The 17,500-nt window shown below is 48.9% G+C and overlaps 1 protein-coding gene across 1 annotated transcript in view; it reads left to right on the top strand.

The window, feature by feature from the left end:
* col24a1 (collagen type XXIV alpha 1 chain) overlaps positions 1-17,500 on the top strand; it is an 81,937-nt gene that overhangs the window by 26,903 nt on the left and 37,534 nt on the right. The window contains exons 9-22 of the mRNA XM_084443902.1: positions 727-780; positions 1,301-1,345; positions 3,073-3,126; positions 4,659-4,703; positions 5,832-5,885; positions 6,978-7,022; positions 12,736-12,789; positions 12,969-13,013; positions 13,433-13,486; positions 13,701-13,754; positions 14,589-14,642; positions 16,104-16,157; positions 16,364-16,417; positions 17,245-17,289. Coding sequence (XP_084300028.1) covers positions 727-780; positions 1,301-1,345; positions 3,073-3,126; positions 4,659-4,703; positions 5,832-5,885; positions 6,978-7,022; positions 12,736-12,789; positions 12,969-13,013; positions 13,433-13,486; positions 13,701-13,754; positions 14,589-14,642; positions 16,104-16,157; positions 16,364-16,417; positions 17,245-17,289 — 711 coding nt within the window. The remainder of the gene's footprint in view (positions 1-726; positions 781-1,300; positions 1,346-3,072; positions 3,127-4,658; positions 4,704-5,831; positions 5,886-6,977; positions 7,023-12,735; positions 12,790-12,968; positions 13,014-13,432; positions 13,487-13,700; positions 13,755-14,588; positions 14,643-16,103; positions 16,158-16,363; positions 16,418-17,244; positions 17,290-17,500) is intronic.

Raw genomic sequence — 17,500 nt, 5'->3', positions numbered from 1 at the left:
GTTTCTCCTCGTTCATGCCACCACTCTCCTTTCTCTTCTTTCTCTCTCTCTCCCTCTCTCTCTCTCTCTCTCCCTCTCTCTCACTCCCTCTATCTCTCCCTCCCTCTCTCTCTTCCTCCCTCTCTCTCTCCCTCCCTCTCTCTCTCCCTCCCTCTCTCTCCCTCCCTCCCTCTCTCTCTCTCTCCCTCCCTCTCTCTCACTCCCTCTCTCTCTTCCTCCCTCTCTCTCTCCCTCCCTCTCTCTCCCTCCCTCTTTCTCTTCCTCCCTCTCTCCCTCCCTCTCTCTCCCTCCCTCTCTCTCTCCCTCCCTCTTTCTCTTCCTCCCTCTCTCTCTTCCTCCCTCTCTCTCTCCCTCTCTCTCACTCCCTCTCTCTCTCTCACTCCCTCTCTCTCACACCCTCTCTCTCTCCCTCCCTCTCTCCCTCCCTCCCTCTCTCTCTCTCTCCCTCCCTCTCTCTCTCCCTCCCTCTCTCTCTTCCTCCCTTTCTCCCTCCCTCCCTCCCTCTCTCTCTTCCTCCCTCTCTCCCTCCCTCTCTCCCTCCCTCTCTCTCTCCCTCCCTCTCTCTCTCTCTCCCTCCCTCTCTCTCTTCCTCCCTTTCTCCCTTTCTCCCTCCCTCTCTCTCTTCCTCCCTCTCTCCCTCCCTCCCTCTCTCTCTCCCTCCCTCCCTCTCTCTCTCCCTCCCTCTCTCCCTCCCTCTCTCTCTCCCCCTCTCTCTCTCTTCTGCAGGGCGTGCCGGGACTGCCAGGCGTGGCTGGGGCAGCAGGTTACCGTGGCAGGCAGGTGCAGTGAATACCCTCCAGATTCCTCCATCCTCTTGGGTTGTTGTTGTTGTTATTGTCCTCCAGATTCCTCCATCCTCTTGGGGTGTGACTGCATTGTCCAGAATTCCACATCACTCCTGTGCACACATAGTCCCCAACCCCCCTCCCCCCACCCTCGCTGCCCTAGCTAATACTTAAGCATTCATGACACATGCTTAATAATCACAATGAGACTTATGCAAATGATTACATATTTAGGTTCATATTGTATGGATAACGATGTTGCAATGTAAGTAATATGAATATGGTGTAGCAAGTACGATTGGTATGTGTTTCCTTGATTGCAATGATTTCTAGAACCGCCGTCAATCAAACCTGTGTATTGTTAGTACCTTACTTATCAGTCTAGCTTGCCTATGAAATAGCCGATGCATCTGACTGATGTGCGGAGGTTTGTTTCTCTGTGCTATCGGCACCTCTCTGCAGCGCGCGTACTCTGTCACAGTCGCCTCTACTCACCCAGCTGTCCTCTGTTGCAGGGTTTGGCCGGGCCCGAAGGTAACCCAGGTCCTAAAGGTGTGCGCGTAAGTACAGCTCCCCCCCCCGACCGCCCTCTCTCCCCCCGACCGCCCTCTCTCCCCCCGACCGCCCTCTCTCCCCCCGCGCACTGCCCAGAGGCTCTAGTTCATTTCCTGAAAGGATTAGACGGTGTCAGGCCTCCGCCGGGGCTGGTCTGGGATCTGCCTTGTGTTAACAGCGTGCCGACACACTGAGCTGCAGATTCCTCGGGGCCTGATCCCGGGCCTGCCTTCTTTCAATAAAGCTGGCTTACACTCACCGCCCATTCCTCAGGACGCACAGGCATGTGCCACGCTAGAACAGAGAGAGAGAGACGGAGAGAGAGAGATGGAGAGAGAGAGAGAGAGAGGGGGGGGGGGGGGACAGGAGGGGGGAGTATCTGCTAAGAGAAAGCAAGGAAAAAACTGATTGTTTAGAAAGCGAGCAAGGGAGAGAGAGAGAGAGAGGGTGAAAGAGAAGGAGATAGATGGTTTGCTTAGTTGTCCAAGTGTGGGAAAGGCTAGATAAATTCCCAACAGTTTATGATTTGCGTTGTCATCTGGCCAAATGATAATTTTTTAATCTCCAAAAAGGACATGAGGGAGAATATACAGTAAAGGGCTCGGTGACTTGGAGAGCATCTCTGGCATACAGCCACGGCCAAGGAATGTTGACCAGGGTGAGATCAGAGAGAGGGAAAACAAGAGAGAGAGAGAGAGACAGAGAGAGAGAGAGACAGAGAGAGACAGAGAGAGAGAGAGAGAGAGAGAGAGAGAGTCAGACAGACAGACAGACAGACAGACAGAGATATTTAGTCATCTCCCATCCATTTCATTGTTTTTGACTGAGTGGCCATATGATTCCCGTTAACCTGAAACCAAAACAGAGCAGATAGATAGCCTTTGTCATTCCAGAACGCTCTCCATGAATTATGGAACCCCTAATGCTCCACCGCTCCCCTCTCTCTCCTCAAGTGGCCACACCTTCTTCGGCCTGTCCCTCTCTTTGTAGAGCGACTTGACGTGACGAGGTTTGACCTTCTGACCTCAGATGAGCATTAAGTGCCCTGTATGATTTCGAGGCAATCAGATCCCGGAGCGTCATCTTAAAGAAAAAGCCGCCCGCTGCACGGCCCTTGAGCTGAGTGTAGATAAACAGACGGTTGACCCGCTGTACTCCGTGAAACAAGCCCATTTCACACAGCCGTCGGGGTTAATGAGACACAGGTCAGGAGCTCCCCTCACTGCAGGCGGAAAGCACGCGGGAGAAGGAGTCATATAAATGACAGCACCCGGCAGCCAGCCTGGCTATGAAACGGTGAATCAAGAGGCAGGTTCTTCGCCGGATGACAGCAGCGTTGATGTCATCGGTGTGACCTGGCGGACTGGCGGTGACTTGCTGCAGTCGAGTCTTCCATACAGTAACTCTACCAGTCCGCCGACCCGCTGGGCCTTAATGGCCTTAAGACTGACCTCCTCAGGTGTCCCAGCAGCGTCTGGACTGTGTCGTGTTGGCTGATAGTGTACAGTACCATAGAGTCTGTGTTCAGCCCCCCACCGTCTGAGAATGTTCAGTCAAGCAGCCTCCCATTTACTCATCTCCCACTGAGCACTTCCCCCTCGTGTGGGGCGAGTCGGCTCAATAAAAACATACTGTACTGCATGAGTAATGGCTACACCATTTTATAATGTCAGTGCTTCTCTAGTAATTTGTGTGTGTGCGTCTGTGTGTGTGTGTTTGTATTTGTGTTTAGGGCTTCATCGGCCCTCCTGGCATAGCTGGGCCACCAGGACTGGAGGGGGAGAGAGTAAGTGCCATCATAATACTTATTTCTTCTTAAAGGATTTCCGAGAGCTTAAAGGGGAAGTTCAGAATTGTGGACATAATGCTTTGTTTACAACTTGGCTATTATGTTGTTGATCGATGGGGACCATTTTCAGTTGATTATTTTGTTATGTTCTTGTGGGCATACACATTTTGCTTATGCTAGTGCAATGCAGTGGTACCTACCACACACACCTAAACACTCCACAGTGCACCCAAAGCAAATAAAATGCAACAGTCTATCAGGGTTATTTGAGTGTTTACCATCATTTTTCAAGTCAAACTAGCATTGAATCCTTCGCTTTGTTAGTGAGAACCTAGTCGAAACTCATGTCCGATAGCTTTTTTCTAAGGAAATTCAAAATAAAGGTCGCGCCATACTTCCAAAGAGAAAATAAGTCCCTACAAAGTAAACGATTCAATGATAGTTTCACTTAAAAAATGTTGGTACACTTAAATGAACCCCGACAGACTGCCTTCATATTTTATTTGCTTTGGGTGCACTGTGGATCTGTCAATTCTGCCCCAGCGACAGCAGAACACGCTCAGCCATTCACCTCCAATCATTGTCAATGGGGGGAATTGAAATGCCCATATTTGGACATGGGAAGGTCACAGAGACATGGGGTTTGGACTGGCATAAAGCTCACAACTTAACAAATGCAGCAATACCAAACATGTCCTGCTCGCATACACGTGTGTGCGCACACAGCAACGGAATGCATTTATGGGCGTATATGAAGGCATTTATTCTGTGTTCCCCGAGCACGGATGTTTCCTTGGCCAGTAACGTTACCATTGTGTTGCGATACCATTAGAAACATGCCAATGCCCACACAAACAACAACATGGAAGCAGCTGAAAATAATCAGCCAACAACATAATGGCTAAGTCGTAAATGAGGCTCTATCCAAAATTCCAATCTTATCCCTTTAAAGTTAACTCAACCTTTAAACATCATGCGACCCAGATGGTCCCTGAAGCACTGTTGGTACAGGCTTATGTCCTTGGCCATGTATTGGCGTCTTAAGTCATTGTGCACAGAACCCATGGCTTTTGTCATCATTGGGAAAGAAAATGTTTCACAACAAACAGTAGGATCCTACTAAAGGCAATTCATTGTGCTTTTCTGTTTTGGAGTCATGGAAAGTATGACATCGGTATCATTCAATTTATTTCTTTATTGACATCTTAAAATGTTATTTGGTGCATAAAAAAAGCATTCAAGGATTCATGATCAGATTGTACCCAAGGGAAAATATATTAGCTACATTTTCCACAGTGCAATGCCAGTATGACTTTATGAAGAAATCAGTTTCCCTTGGAGAAGATTACAGAATTACAATGTTATGGTTCACCCCCATAACCCGTGCTTACTCTCCTAGCCTGGTAATAATGACTCTGACCTGTGAGAGAGGTCTTAGTAATTGTTTGCATCATATGAATTACATATGAATTACTCAGCAACTCAACGCCTGGGAGTTAAGTTACCTTTTCCAATGTGTTTTTTTCTAGGGCATTCCCGGTCCTGTTGGGAAGAAGGGTCCTAAAGGAAGACAGGTAATGGATCACCACTTTGAAATCCCAAATGTTCCAGGAAAGAAAGAAAAAAACAGAAACTGTGCATTCATCATCCGTCAATAACTGCAGGCTAATTTTGTGGAAGAAAGTCATTTGCTATGGGGGGAGGCGCAGTGGAAGGCACACAACCATTTTATCTCATCTGGCTCTTGACAGAAAGGAGACAGGGGGGCTGTGAGTGGGATATGTGGGAGAAAGTGTTACACAATGACTTAATAGAAGTAATACTTCACCTTACAGAAAGCCTTGAAGGACACATCTAAGGCTCTCCTTTATATGTTGCTGTGTGCTGTGCATGCTAAGCTTAATATGCCAATGCCAGGGAAACAGTGCCAATAGCCAAAACACAACACTCAGGTCAACACTCAACACTCAGCTGAAATACAAGATGGCTACTCAAGTGCCCCCCCCGTTCCCCTAAAAAAAAAACGTGACAGTATACAACCAAGATATACACACCATGGCATTCGGCTTGGCATTTAAGTCGGCGCCAGGGTGGCATAGGGAATTCGTGTCTCGCTCTGATACTGGTATAGAGTAACAAGGCCCTTGGCTTTCTGAAAAGTGTCAGCCTAATGAAAACAGCAAGTGTCAGCAAGGCATCTGACGGCTTCTCTGTGTCGGGGCGATGCCAAGTGGGCAAGCGGCCCAGCATCTGGGACTAACTCGACATTATTCACCAAGCTTGTCTCTGGAACACACTGAGGCATGGGCGGGACATGGTCCAAAACCTACAGGCCATCCTGTATGGCTGCTTTAAGCCTAATCACAACATCACAGATGCAGGTTGCTGGCATGCCTTTAATGTGTAGTAGGGAGTGATTAATCTCAGCGCAGGGAGGGGTGTGTAGGTACTGCCTCGCCTCGTCTCTACTATTCAGGTGATACGGTGATGAGAGAGGGAGATTGCCTGCTTTTACTGTCATTAATGAAGTGAAAGAGAACCATAGGGCTTCATGTCTGACCTTTAGAGAGTTTGAGAACTGAACAGGGATGAGGTGACGTGTGTGATGGAGAGAAACAACGCTTTTAAAGTGATGTGTGTGTGTGTGTGTCTCTCTCTCTCTCTCTCTACTGTATCTCTCTCTCTCTCTCTCTCGTCTGCAGGGTGTAGTTGGAGACCTTGGTGAAAGGGGGCCTCCTGGACCTGATGGCGATGAGGTAAGATTACATTACAGTACATTACATTACAGTCATTTAGTAATTACATTACAGTCATTTAGTTATTACATTACATTACAGTCCTTTAGTAATTGCATTGCATTACAGTCATTTGGTAATTGCATTAGTCATTTAGTAATAACATTACATTACAATCATTTAGCAGACACTTTTATCCAAAGGGACGTACAATAATTGCATTAAACGTAGGAAGTCAGTGTACTACTACTCACCAGAACTCACAAGTGCGATCTCTTTCTAAACACGTAACTAAGAGCATAATCTAGTGTTAAAGCCAGAGTGTAAGAGTAGCCAAGTATAAATACGATAGGTACAGTAAGATCTTCTTTTCTCTGCATTTGTTGCCTTCCTGTCAGGGAGCTGAGCCATGTACAGTAGAAGTCCTCTCTCAGAGGGACGGTCTGTCTGAGGAAGGCAGTCTACATAGAGCCGGTGCATGGTTTACATTAGGACCGTCCTCTCCTCAGCGTTCCTATCTATTACCCCTCCTCTCCTCAGCGTTCCTATCTATTACCCCGTCTGGAGATGAGCTCAGCAAATGGGGCCCGTAACATTACAAAGCTCTTTCCCAGATTAATCTATTAAGATCAGCAGGGCCAACTCCGGTCGAGTTTAATCAGAACAGCAGTTAGTGGAAGGCCTTTATTGGGCTGACTAAGTATGCTGCGGATTATCGGAGCCCAGTTTTACGTTTCTGCTCCTCGGCTCCGGGGACGGCAAAAGTAGCCGTTTCGTGTGAACGATGGGGCCGTGAGGGGGAGAGGGCTGTGAGCCGCACGGCACGGCTGGAACCAAGCTCGCCTTGATGTGCCTGCTGCTGTGATATTGTATTGTGGGAGATAAACATTGTTATGTAGCTGCATATTTGTTTATGTGTACAGTACTCTATGCACGTGTATGGAGCATGTGCGTGTGTATGAATGTGAGTGTGTGTGTGTATATGTGTGTGTGTGTGTGTGTGTGTGTACGCGTGTGCGTGACACAGAAAGAAAGAGGAGCAAGTTGGAGAGGGAGCCCTTTTGCCCTCTCCTCCTGCTGTGCTCACCGTGTCGCTGCGCTGTCATTCCACAGGGGCCCGTTGGCGGGACTGGCATCGGGGGCTTCCCCGGTCTGAGGGTGAGTAGCGCACAGCCCGTCTGCTTGTCAACGACTCTCATACTCCCCTGAGTGCAGCATCCTCATCCAGAGCTGCCGTAACAGTAGACTCATGTCTAGTCTGTCGATCTAATGAAGTATCTGGATACCCCAGCCTCTCAGCTATCATAACTTAGACACAATTTCAAGGCTCAAGCCAAAGGGTTTCTAATGGAAGCAGTATATTCCTCACCCTATGAGAGCTACCGTATCAGTGCCGTGTCCAGGCCACTGCCAAGCACGCATTACCAATATTTTATGTACTTAAAAGACTTGGCGGGCCCAACGAGCCCTGAGCGGTCCACGGAAGACGGAGCAGAGATGGAAGATATATGGGACAGGAAAAAACACAACAGTCCTGGCTCCATGTCCTGCTCCACAGCCAGGACTGCTGTCTCCTGACAGAGACAGAGACAGAGAGGAGGAGAAGAAGGGAGGGATAGGAGAAGAGAGGGAGACGGGAAGAAGAGGGGAGGGAGAGGGGAAGAGAGAGAGAGGAGAGGAGATGGAGAAGAGGAGATGGAGAGGAGAAGAGGGGGAGAGATGGAGGGGAGGAGAGGGAGAGGAGGAGAGAAAAGGGGGGAGAGGGGGAGAGATGGAGGGGGAGATGGAGAGGAGGAGAGAGGAGAAGAGAGGGAGAGGTGGGAGCGAGAGATATATAGACGGGAGGCTCCACGGATGCATCCCCAACATGCCGTTCTACGTTTGTGATCTGCGTAGTCTTACGCAGTTGCCTGCCATAAGACAGATACCGTAGTGTCCTAGCCATCTTACCTTTCTATGAGTCCCTCCTGAGAGAGGCTGTGTGTGTCGGGGTTGGTACCATGCCCTCACAGGTGGGTCCCCTGCAGCAGGTAGATTAACAGGGGAACCCTGCAGAGGCGCTGAATGCTCTCTGGATGGAGTTTCCTCAGCCATCTGGCACAACTGCCGGCTGTATGTCAGACCCCCTCCCCCCTCCCCCCCCCGCTCTGGGCACGCTGCACCTGTACTCTGCGACAACAGCGGCCGCCTGGCTGACCTTCGTGTGGAAGTATCTGACCCATCCTCACAAACCAGTCCGTCCTCTCAGAACCGAAAACGGATATGACACAGTGCCAGTCAGCAAGCCAAGTCTATGACCCAAGAACGCAGGTCAAGCGTACGCTCGGGAGTACGAAGACATGCTGAAATACGGTCAAAACAGTGCGGTGGGACGTTAAAGCAGCCAATTGGATCTGGTCTATTCATGTTCATATGTTTATAAAGTACTTGATGTGGTTTACGGTCACCAGTGCTAGTCCTTAACATAAGTTATTTCTTAAGAGATGAATGTGCTGTCTGCCTCTTTGAGAAACAGACGTACAGTAGACAAAGCGGCACACAGTAGTGCCCATCTGTTCCAGGGTCGTCTGGGCGGCGCAAAGTGGAACCAGATCCTAGTCTGGGTGCCGGTCCAGAGCGCCGGGAACACGGGACATTTTTGGTCGCCCTCGAATTAGAACCACGTTCCCACGTCCCCCTCATGGCTGAAGTAGACCATCCAGCATGGTAGTGTACTGTGAGTTCCTCATGTCGCCCTGCTGCCCAAGACTTGGGTTCACATTCACATTCAGACAGAGATGCTCTGGTAATGCCTCAGACAAATTGATGGCATTTCCAGAGATGGATGGCCCCCCTCCAGCCATGCATACTAAAACCGACATAAAACAGAAACTGTGATGGCGCTGTGTGTCATGCTGGGGCGCCCTGTTTTGTGTGTTTTAGTTTTTTTTTTGCACAGTCCTGTCTGCCTTGTCCTTGCGCCCTGTCTAATGTTGTCTACCCATCAGTGTTATGCGCCAATTGACCAAAACAAATTCCTAGTTTGTAAAAGCTACCTGGCAAATAAAACTCTGCTCACTCTTCCCCCCTCCCTCCCTCCCTCCCTCGCTCCCTGTCCCTGCTGCAAAGCCGAGCACGTCGCTTCATATCTCTTCCTTGCTTTTCCAAAGAATTGTGACCTAATTCTGGAGAACCTTAGCTGTAAACAAAGTCGTGGCAGTGGATCAAGGAGCCTGTTGGAGCAGGACGGAGAAGCTCCGGTGGATCTGGAGGCCGAGAGGCTGTTGTGTGTTGTTGTGTGGCGGGTGTGACCCCCAGGTGTGTCTAGAATGGACTGAAGGGCATCTGTCTTTCTGCATGTAGCCTATTGGGTTCTTTGGGAGGAAACCCTTGTGAAAACAGGGAGAACATGCAAACTCCGCACAGAAAGGCCCAGAGACCTTCCTGCTGTGATGATTCTAGGTACTCACACGTGAGCGATTTTGGGGTTCAGTGTCTTGCTCAAGGACACTTTGGCACAATGCCAGGAGCTGGGATCGAACCAGGGACCTTGCGATCCCCAGCCGGCCGCTCTACCTCTCGAGCTACGTGCATCCATATCATCTCCATTTTATTTTTTTCAAATATGTTGTAAGCCTATAATAGTTCTACGCATTAGGTGAATTGTGTGAAATTGGTAGCCTTTTTTTCTTAAACATCTGCATATAAAAGATATACATATTATATATATATAGCTGTCAGGTTGACATGTTGAAAGTTGGTTGGCGTTGGTTGGGGCCATGTGCAGACACCCAAAGGAGCTAGAACAAAAGAAAACAATAAAAAAAAAACTTTTTATTTTATCATTACCTTTATTTTATGAGCCTTTTAATTGTAAGTACAGTACCTTTTCTTGTTCCATTGATGTGTGGTATGCTTTGGCATAGCCTCATAGACTCATTCTTTCACATGGCAGTGAGGTCTACAAACGTATAATTTAATTGTACACATTCCTGACAAGCGAAGTCGGTAACGTGTCAGGTATTATGTTTTATTTGATTTTCTGAAGGCAGTCCAGTGTTTGTGTTGAAATTAGATGGACAGGAAGACGCCAAAATGTAGTTTTCGTCAAAGTCTCTCATCATTGGATGGTCATGTCGCTTGCCAAACCAGAGAGAGTGATCTGGGCAGGCAGGCTGGCTGTGTCTACAGTATCTTGTCGGCTGTTTTCTTCTATCCCTGTGTGGGATGTTGGTGTACAGGATCACCTGGGAGGGCTTGCTCGGGGAGGGCGGGGGTGGGGGGGGGGGTAAGGTATTGATTTTCCCTGAGTTTGCCTCCTGTCCGACCTGCCGCCTGTCACAGACCCTCCGTCGAAAGTGTTCTTTATGGAGTGCGTGCGATTCGTCTTCATCCCGCAGTGCCATCAACCGAGGAGCCGCATCATCAAACGACAGGGCTGACTGCATCCAGATGGACCTTTCCTTTAAAGCCACATGTCCTTCAAGACGTCACGTTAAGATCCTCTCCCCCATCGATCTCCCTCTCTCTCTCTCTCCCTCTCTCTTTCTCTCTGTCTCTCTCTCTCTCTCTCTTGTTGCGTATTGGTCAGACTGGAGATATACTGTAGCTGTATGTGAAGGGAACTAAAAGCTCTTTCTCAAGCCGCCCCCCCTCCCCCCCTCAGACCATAGGCTATGGACTTAGTGGGTGATCTATGTTTGTAATTGGCCCGGGAACAAAGCAGGCCTAATGGACCTGGATTCGTTCAGCAGCTGTTATTTGTGTGAATTGTGTGCAGGCCTTGATTGATTCTATGAGAGTTCCTGCAGCCAGGTGAGCCTGCTTAGTCTAATGGTTGTGTGTGTGTGTGTGTGTGTGTGTGTGTGTGGTGTGTGTGTGCTTGCGTACGGGCGTGCGAGTGAGCGAGCGAGCGAGTGTGTGTGCGTGTGTGTGTGCATGTGCGTGTGTGTAATGGAGGTGGGCTATCAGTCCCTGCTGTGTTACTGGAGCTGCTTTCCCCTCCTGGTGACAATCTCCCTGAAGTGCACTAATAGAGAGCAGATCCACACCGGTAGGCCAGTCCAGCATGGAACCACTTAGAGCCCTGGCTCTCTGTCCCACTCACTTACGAGCACACACACACACGCACACACACACACACACACACACACACACACACACACACACACACACACACACACACACACACACACAACCTGTATCAGGCTGCCCAGGTTGTAGGAGAGAGAGGATCCACACAAATCATCATCATCAGCAGCAGCATCATCAGCATCATCATAGTCTTGGATCATGAACCCCCATCATGATGATCATAATCATCATCATCATTAAGCAAAGGAGGATAATTTTCCAGGGGAACTCAAGGTTTGATACACGCAGTAAATGCATGAGAATGAGAACAGGAACATTGGCATCACAACTGCCAAGATACTGTAGCAGCATGATTTCAACACAGTACAGTAGTACCTGCTAACTGGGTCAGTTCTGGCCTAGAATCACGAGTCCGTCTCTAAACGCTGCAAATCAACGAGACCCCGCTTAGACTTAGGTTTTAGAATGCGTCTTGGACGATCAGATTCAAAGTGGACAGCGCTAAATGTTTTGTGAAACGTTCCCTCAAACCACTTTCTGAGGTGGTCTGGGACCACATATCTTTAGCAGTCTAAACACTAATGCGTCCTGAAGCGCCCCCGACAAAGACGGAACAGGAAAACACGTCAATAATGCAGGATGGTTTTTCTCCTTTTTCGCCTTATCCTGCACTCTTTTGCAAGTCGCAAATTACTTGTCCTATCAATTGAAACAGTTGGAATAGTCCTATTATGTACATTACTTCTTCAAACATCTTCGGTTGCTTTCACGCGCACTTTTTTTTAATCAGCTTTAAGTCAAACCGACTGATTATTGATTTGTTTACATGGAACAGCTGTGCGACACACAGGCAGGCAGGAGTGAGTGAGTTACTATGGAATATACGAACACGAGTTCCAGTGACACAAGTGTCAGCTGGACACATTCGAGACGCATGATAGACAAAGGTGTAAATGATGATGTGTGTCGCTGTCCACTTGTGATCTGATCATCTAAAACGCATTTTAAAACCAAGTCTAAACAAAGTCCTAGTGACTGAAGACATTTGTCCAGATTTCTTCACTAAAAGTGGGCGGAAACAATTTGAGGTATTGAAAAGAAACTGCATTGCAGAACCAATTCAACGTCTTTAGGGCGGTCCTTCCTAATGGCGCGTGAATGTCTTGTTTTGTTTTGATTCTCCACTCCACTTGTTTGGATGACATCATTTCCACCACGGCGGGTCCTTCACCCTATTGGAGATGTAGGGAGTGGTTCTGATTGGTAGTGTCAGTTTTTGGTACTGTTCTAGTGAAGATTCACGATGGAGATGTTTCCAGACTTTTCGAGGCGGAGATCTTGAAAGTCAGGCATCGCTGTTCTGTGGCGATTAGAGGTGATGCTCAGTCCAGACGCTGGACATGGAGCGCCAGCCGCAAATGGACAATAATCCACGTCAACGCAGCACGGGTCTCCTGAAAGGTGTGTGTGGACACATGAGGATGTTCTGTTTAGGCCGGGGAGGTACAGTAGCGACACAGGTCACAACAACGAGTGAAGAGCACAGAAAAGAATGGATCGGAAATGTCCTGTGAAACATGTCCCTTCAATATCTGGCCCATGAAACAGGGCCTGTGTAATACAATGCTCCTTGAGCTCCAGTATTTGGTGTGTGTGTGTGTGCGTGTGTGCGTGTGTGTGTACAGTATGTCGGTATGCATACTGTGTACAGTGCATGTGGGTGTCATGCATGTATTGTGTGTGTGTGTGTTATAGTTATAGTTATCTTATCCTACCCTATTTCTCCTTTTGTCCACAGGGAGAACCAGGGCCTGAGGGACCGCGAGGGCTGTCTGGCATTGTGGGACCTCAGGTGACTCTTCCCCCCCTCTCCGTCACTCCTCCTCTCCTCTCTCTCCCACTTCTCCCCTCACTCCTCTCCTCCTCTCGTCTCCTCCTCTCCTACACAAACTGTATGTTTCTCAGTCTGGTCCCTCTTTGTCAGGCTCTGACGCCCCTCTCTCTCTCTCTCTCTCTCTCTCCATCTGGCAGGGCCTGACTGGACGAGCTGGGCTGCCTGGATTGAAAGGTGATAAGGTGATCTAAATATTTCTATTAATTGTAGTGTTTCTGTGAATGTGATGGGCGGCTTGTGGATGACGGGTTGTGATCATAATTACAGGGCTGGGAGGGAAGTGGCAGAGCATTGGTATGAGTATCGACTGTATAAACACGAAACCTCAAATTATATGACATTGAGAAGGGGTGTCTTTGGAGAGCACTGTCATTTCTAATGGTGTCGACTTTATTACCGGTTGATGTCATTCAGTTGGGATGTGTTGGGAGGCGTTGGGGGGGTTAAATTGCTGTGGACGCACTCGAACAAGGGCGAGGACACGGCGCCGAAGCGTCGGCGTCTCCGTCCTCGGGAGTGTGTGACGCCGTTAACCCTGTTGCACTGTCCTCCGTGGAGCAGGGCGTTGTGTTATATCTCTGTCTGATGCTGTGAAATTCAGGGGGTGCCTGGACTGAGGGGCGAACCGGGAGAGACGGGCTACCAAGGCGACAAGGTACACCCCCCCCCCCCCCACACCCCCCCCCCCCCCCACACCCCGATGTGTCGAGTTGTTTCCCGAAGGCAGACAAGACAAGACAGACAGAGACAGACGGATACTGTAGATAGACTCACCCACGGATAGCCCCCGCCCACGGACACCCCATTCATACACGCAAACACACCCACACCCACACTGTTGTTGATTGTTTCCTGTTTGCATCCCCCAGGGTGCTGCCGGCGTGCCTGGGCCTCCCGGACTCCGAGGAAAACCCGGGCCACCTGTACGTGTGTTTTCCCTCCAATTTAATTACGTTTATTACTTTTAAAGAGAGAGGCCAGTAAACACTCTGTAGGCTACCCTAGAGGGACCTGCGCTGTGTCTGCGACAGTCCATAACTGCCTGAAAATAACTAGGACACATTTGTGCTTAGCACAAAACATGAGTCCATAACGGACAGGGAGGGAGCGTGTTTAGTAGTTTGACGGAGCATTCAGATGTATGGCTTTGTATTTCATTCCACAGTGTTGACTCACTGTACCAATATTCTTTGCCTCGGTACAGATTAAGAGTGTCAAACTTAAAACTGTTGAACAAGAATGAAATTGAAAGGATGCTCTGTATCGTCTATGGAAGCTTTAGGCTATTTTTTCTTCTGAGCTGTTTGCTTGGTACTGTATATCAACTTGGACTGAGTTCATAGGGTTTTGATTTGTCAACAATCTATGAGGTGGTCATTGTGGCGTCGCTGGCAGATAATAGTGTGTTTGGGTTATACAATACACACCACCCACGCTGCACCTCTTCACAAATACTAGCATCTGTCAAGAAATGAGAATGCAATGTTGAGGAACATAGGAACAGGCACTGTGAGAGCCAAGCCTCAAGCTGCCTCATGCTGGCTGGCCATGTTTGTTTGTGTTTGTGTTTGTGTGTGTGTGTGTGTGTGTGTGTGTGTGTGTGTGTGTGTGTGTGTGTGTGTATGTGTGTGTGTGTGTATGTGTGTGTGTGTGTGTGTGTGTTAGAGAGAGAGAGAGGGGAGGGTCTGAGGGTAGGGATACTTTACGATGATCCTGTTTTTCCTCGTTCATGGTTTGTCTCCATCTCTGTCTGTCAGGGTAGAATAGGTGAGCTGGGACCACAGGGGCCACCTGGCCCTCCGGGACCTGAGGTAAGGACTAATGCTGACCTGGTACAGTAATTCCTTTTCATTGTTTCACTCTTTGAAGGGAGATCAAAGCTCCATTAGGGCAGATACTCTGACACACATAGCCGTTAAACTGTTGGTTTGATGTTTGGATGACCTAGTGGAGTATCATGATAACCCAACTACTGTATTTTAAAAAGCACTTACAGTCAAGGTCCTATTCCATGCTTCAAGGCCATACTGTTTTGCCGTTTATAACCTGTTAGAGATGAGATGTATCTCTGTCCGTCTCTGAGGCTTGGTGACCGGGTCACAGCTACCTGTTAAGGGTCAGAGTGTAAGCCGAGCTACCAGGAGACAAAAGAGTCTAAACACAGACGTGTCTATAAACCACAGCTGTCCCGTAACTTTACAGTCCAATTAGATGGCGTTTTAAAAGCTTGGGCACGCGGCCAGAGCTGAGCCTCTATATATGACCGTCTCCTACTCGGCTGACAGCTAAATGTAGTGTCAGGTGGGTCCTATAAGAGGCTGGATTGACACCCATATAACTGTTATACTACTGTAATAAAAGTGATATAAATATGTTCTCTGAAGTTACAATGCACATTTTGTCACTCTTAACTTTATCATGGTTATTTATTTTTTTCTTGCCTGGACAAGATCACAGTTTTTGATTTTCAAATACAACCCGCAAACTGAGCTATAGTTAGACTTCTTTATTATATATAAAAAATAAAAAATAAACATTTTGATCCACTGTGGATCTCCGTCTGGTCACTTTTGGACACGATCACAGCCCAGAAATGTTCCGTTATCCCCACGTAAATCTCTCTATGAAAACGTCCAGTTCAATAACGGAGAGATTTAGTGACGGCAGGTGTGTCTGACGGCGCTCAGGTCCTCTATCACTCAAGCATCCTGTCTCTGCATCACGTTCCTATGAGACAGATTCACCCTCGCCGCCTCTTTCTTCTCGCTGCCTGGACAAGATCACAGCCCAGAGATGTTCTCCGCATGTAAATCCCTCTATCAAAACGTCCACGTTCTAAGTGAGAGATTCAGCGAGGGCAGGTGCTACTGACGGTGTTCAGGTCCCATCACGGAGGAGCCCTCCATCACTGCCTCTCATCAGGTTCCTACTGTAGAAGACAGACTCACTCTAGCTATGCCTCCCTAATCTAGATTTATAGGAGACGCCAACTCTACTCTGGCTATGGGTGCGGACTGTTGGTCCACACACACACACACACACACACACACACACACACACACACACACTCCACTCTAACTCATGGAAGGAGGACAATTCTGGAAGCTTACAATCTCACGCTCCCTGACATACCTACTGTAGATAAATTGTGGCGGTGGAAAAAGGTGTGGTTTCAAAGTCAATAGATCCAATGAGTCATGTGACCGTTAGAGAGTGGGCGAGAGTGTACAGTAATCCTATTCCTCAACCAGCGTTCATGCTGTGTTTCCCAGGGCTTTCCCGGGGACATCGGTGTGCCAGGACCCAACGGCCCTCCTGGCCCCAAGGTAAAGACCGCGCATGCACACAACTCTCTCTGTACCTGAATATCCCATAATCCTCTGTGTTTCAATGGTAATGGAGGATTAATATGTGCGTACCACAGTTACACACATGCTGTACCTGTAGACTCCACTTTTGTTTCGGTTGTGTTAACTGCTCTAGTCAACGTTTCATTACGCATGTCTAAAGAGCGTGTCTTCCGGTGTTTCAGGGTCTTCAAGGTCCTAGAGGGCCACAGGGTCCGGCGGGGCCAAAAGGAATTGAGGTAAGTCATCACTCTACCGCCAACTGTCTCTCAGATCATCTTAACACACACAGACACATCAGAGCATGCCACCAGCAAGTCCTCTCCGTTTTAAGCCGTCAGGCGAGCTCCCCATGCACGTTTAGAACATATACTTGTTTCTGTAGAGCCCTCTGGGGGCATATTCCACCGTATGAAGTCATGATTCATCATTCGATGGTGGTATAAACGAGGCGAGGCGAAACGGGGGGGGTTTTCCATCCGCGGAAGAAGGGGCGGGAACTTTGGCAGCACGTAGCGCACCGACACCTCTCCATTGTGCTGCTAATGCTCTGCCGCTGGCTGGTGTCCCTCACACCGGGGGTGAGCCCCCCCCCCGTCCCCCGGTCCTCCTCCTTCTCTCTCCTGGAGCGTCGTCACCGCGCTGCCACCCAGCCGACGCTGCAGAGATAGGCTGCTACTACCGTAGAGTAACAGCACTGCGACGTTTGCCTCCCCGTCACCCGGTCAGGACGAAACTACCGACCCACAAAGAAGCAGACACAAATCCGCCGCTGACTGCTTCCGTCAAGCTGCGGCCCGTCTCTAAACAATGAGAAATGTGGCGCAGAGAGAGGCAGCCAGGTATCTGATCTAGCTGGGCTGATCAATGGCAGGCTCTTGCGTGACCACTTGAGTGTTAGTACATGTGAGCAGATGTGAGGGAATAGTTTGTGTGTGTGTGTGTGTGTGTGTGTGTGGTGTGTGTTTGTTTGTTGTTTGGCGCTCTGAGTGATGATCTCCAAAGCCAGCTGTATTTACTGTAGTGCGCTGCTCTTCCGTGTGTCTCACTGTGCTGCATTTCTCAGGGAGATGAGGGACCTCTCGGGCCACCTGGCAGTCCTGGTCCCACGGTAAGCAGCACCGTCACCGCGGGCCGGTACAGACACACACCGTGACGGCTTTCATGTTTGCCACTCACATCCTGCCCAGGTGGCTCATGGGTTAAAATTCACTCAGGTGTTCCCCCAGGAAGTACTGTAAATGAGAGATATCAAACGTGAAAGCCCAGGCATCCGGTAATATGTGTGTGTGTGTGTGTGTGTGTGTGTGTGTGTGTGTGTG

Source organism: Borostomias antarcticus, assembly GCF_949987555.1.
Source record: "Borostomias antarcticus genome assembly, chromosome: 10".
Taxonomy (NCBI): Eukaryota; Metazoa; Chordata; class Actinopteri; order Stomiiformes; family Stomiidae; genus Borostomias; species Borostomias antarcticus.
The sequence above is the reverse complement of the archived record's forward strand: the minus strand, read 5'-3'. Positions and strand labels throughout refer to the sequence as shown.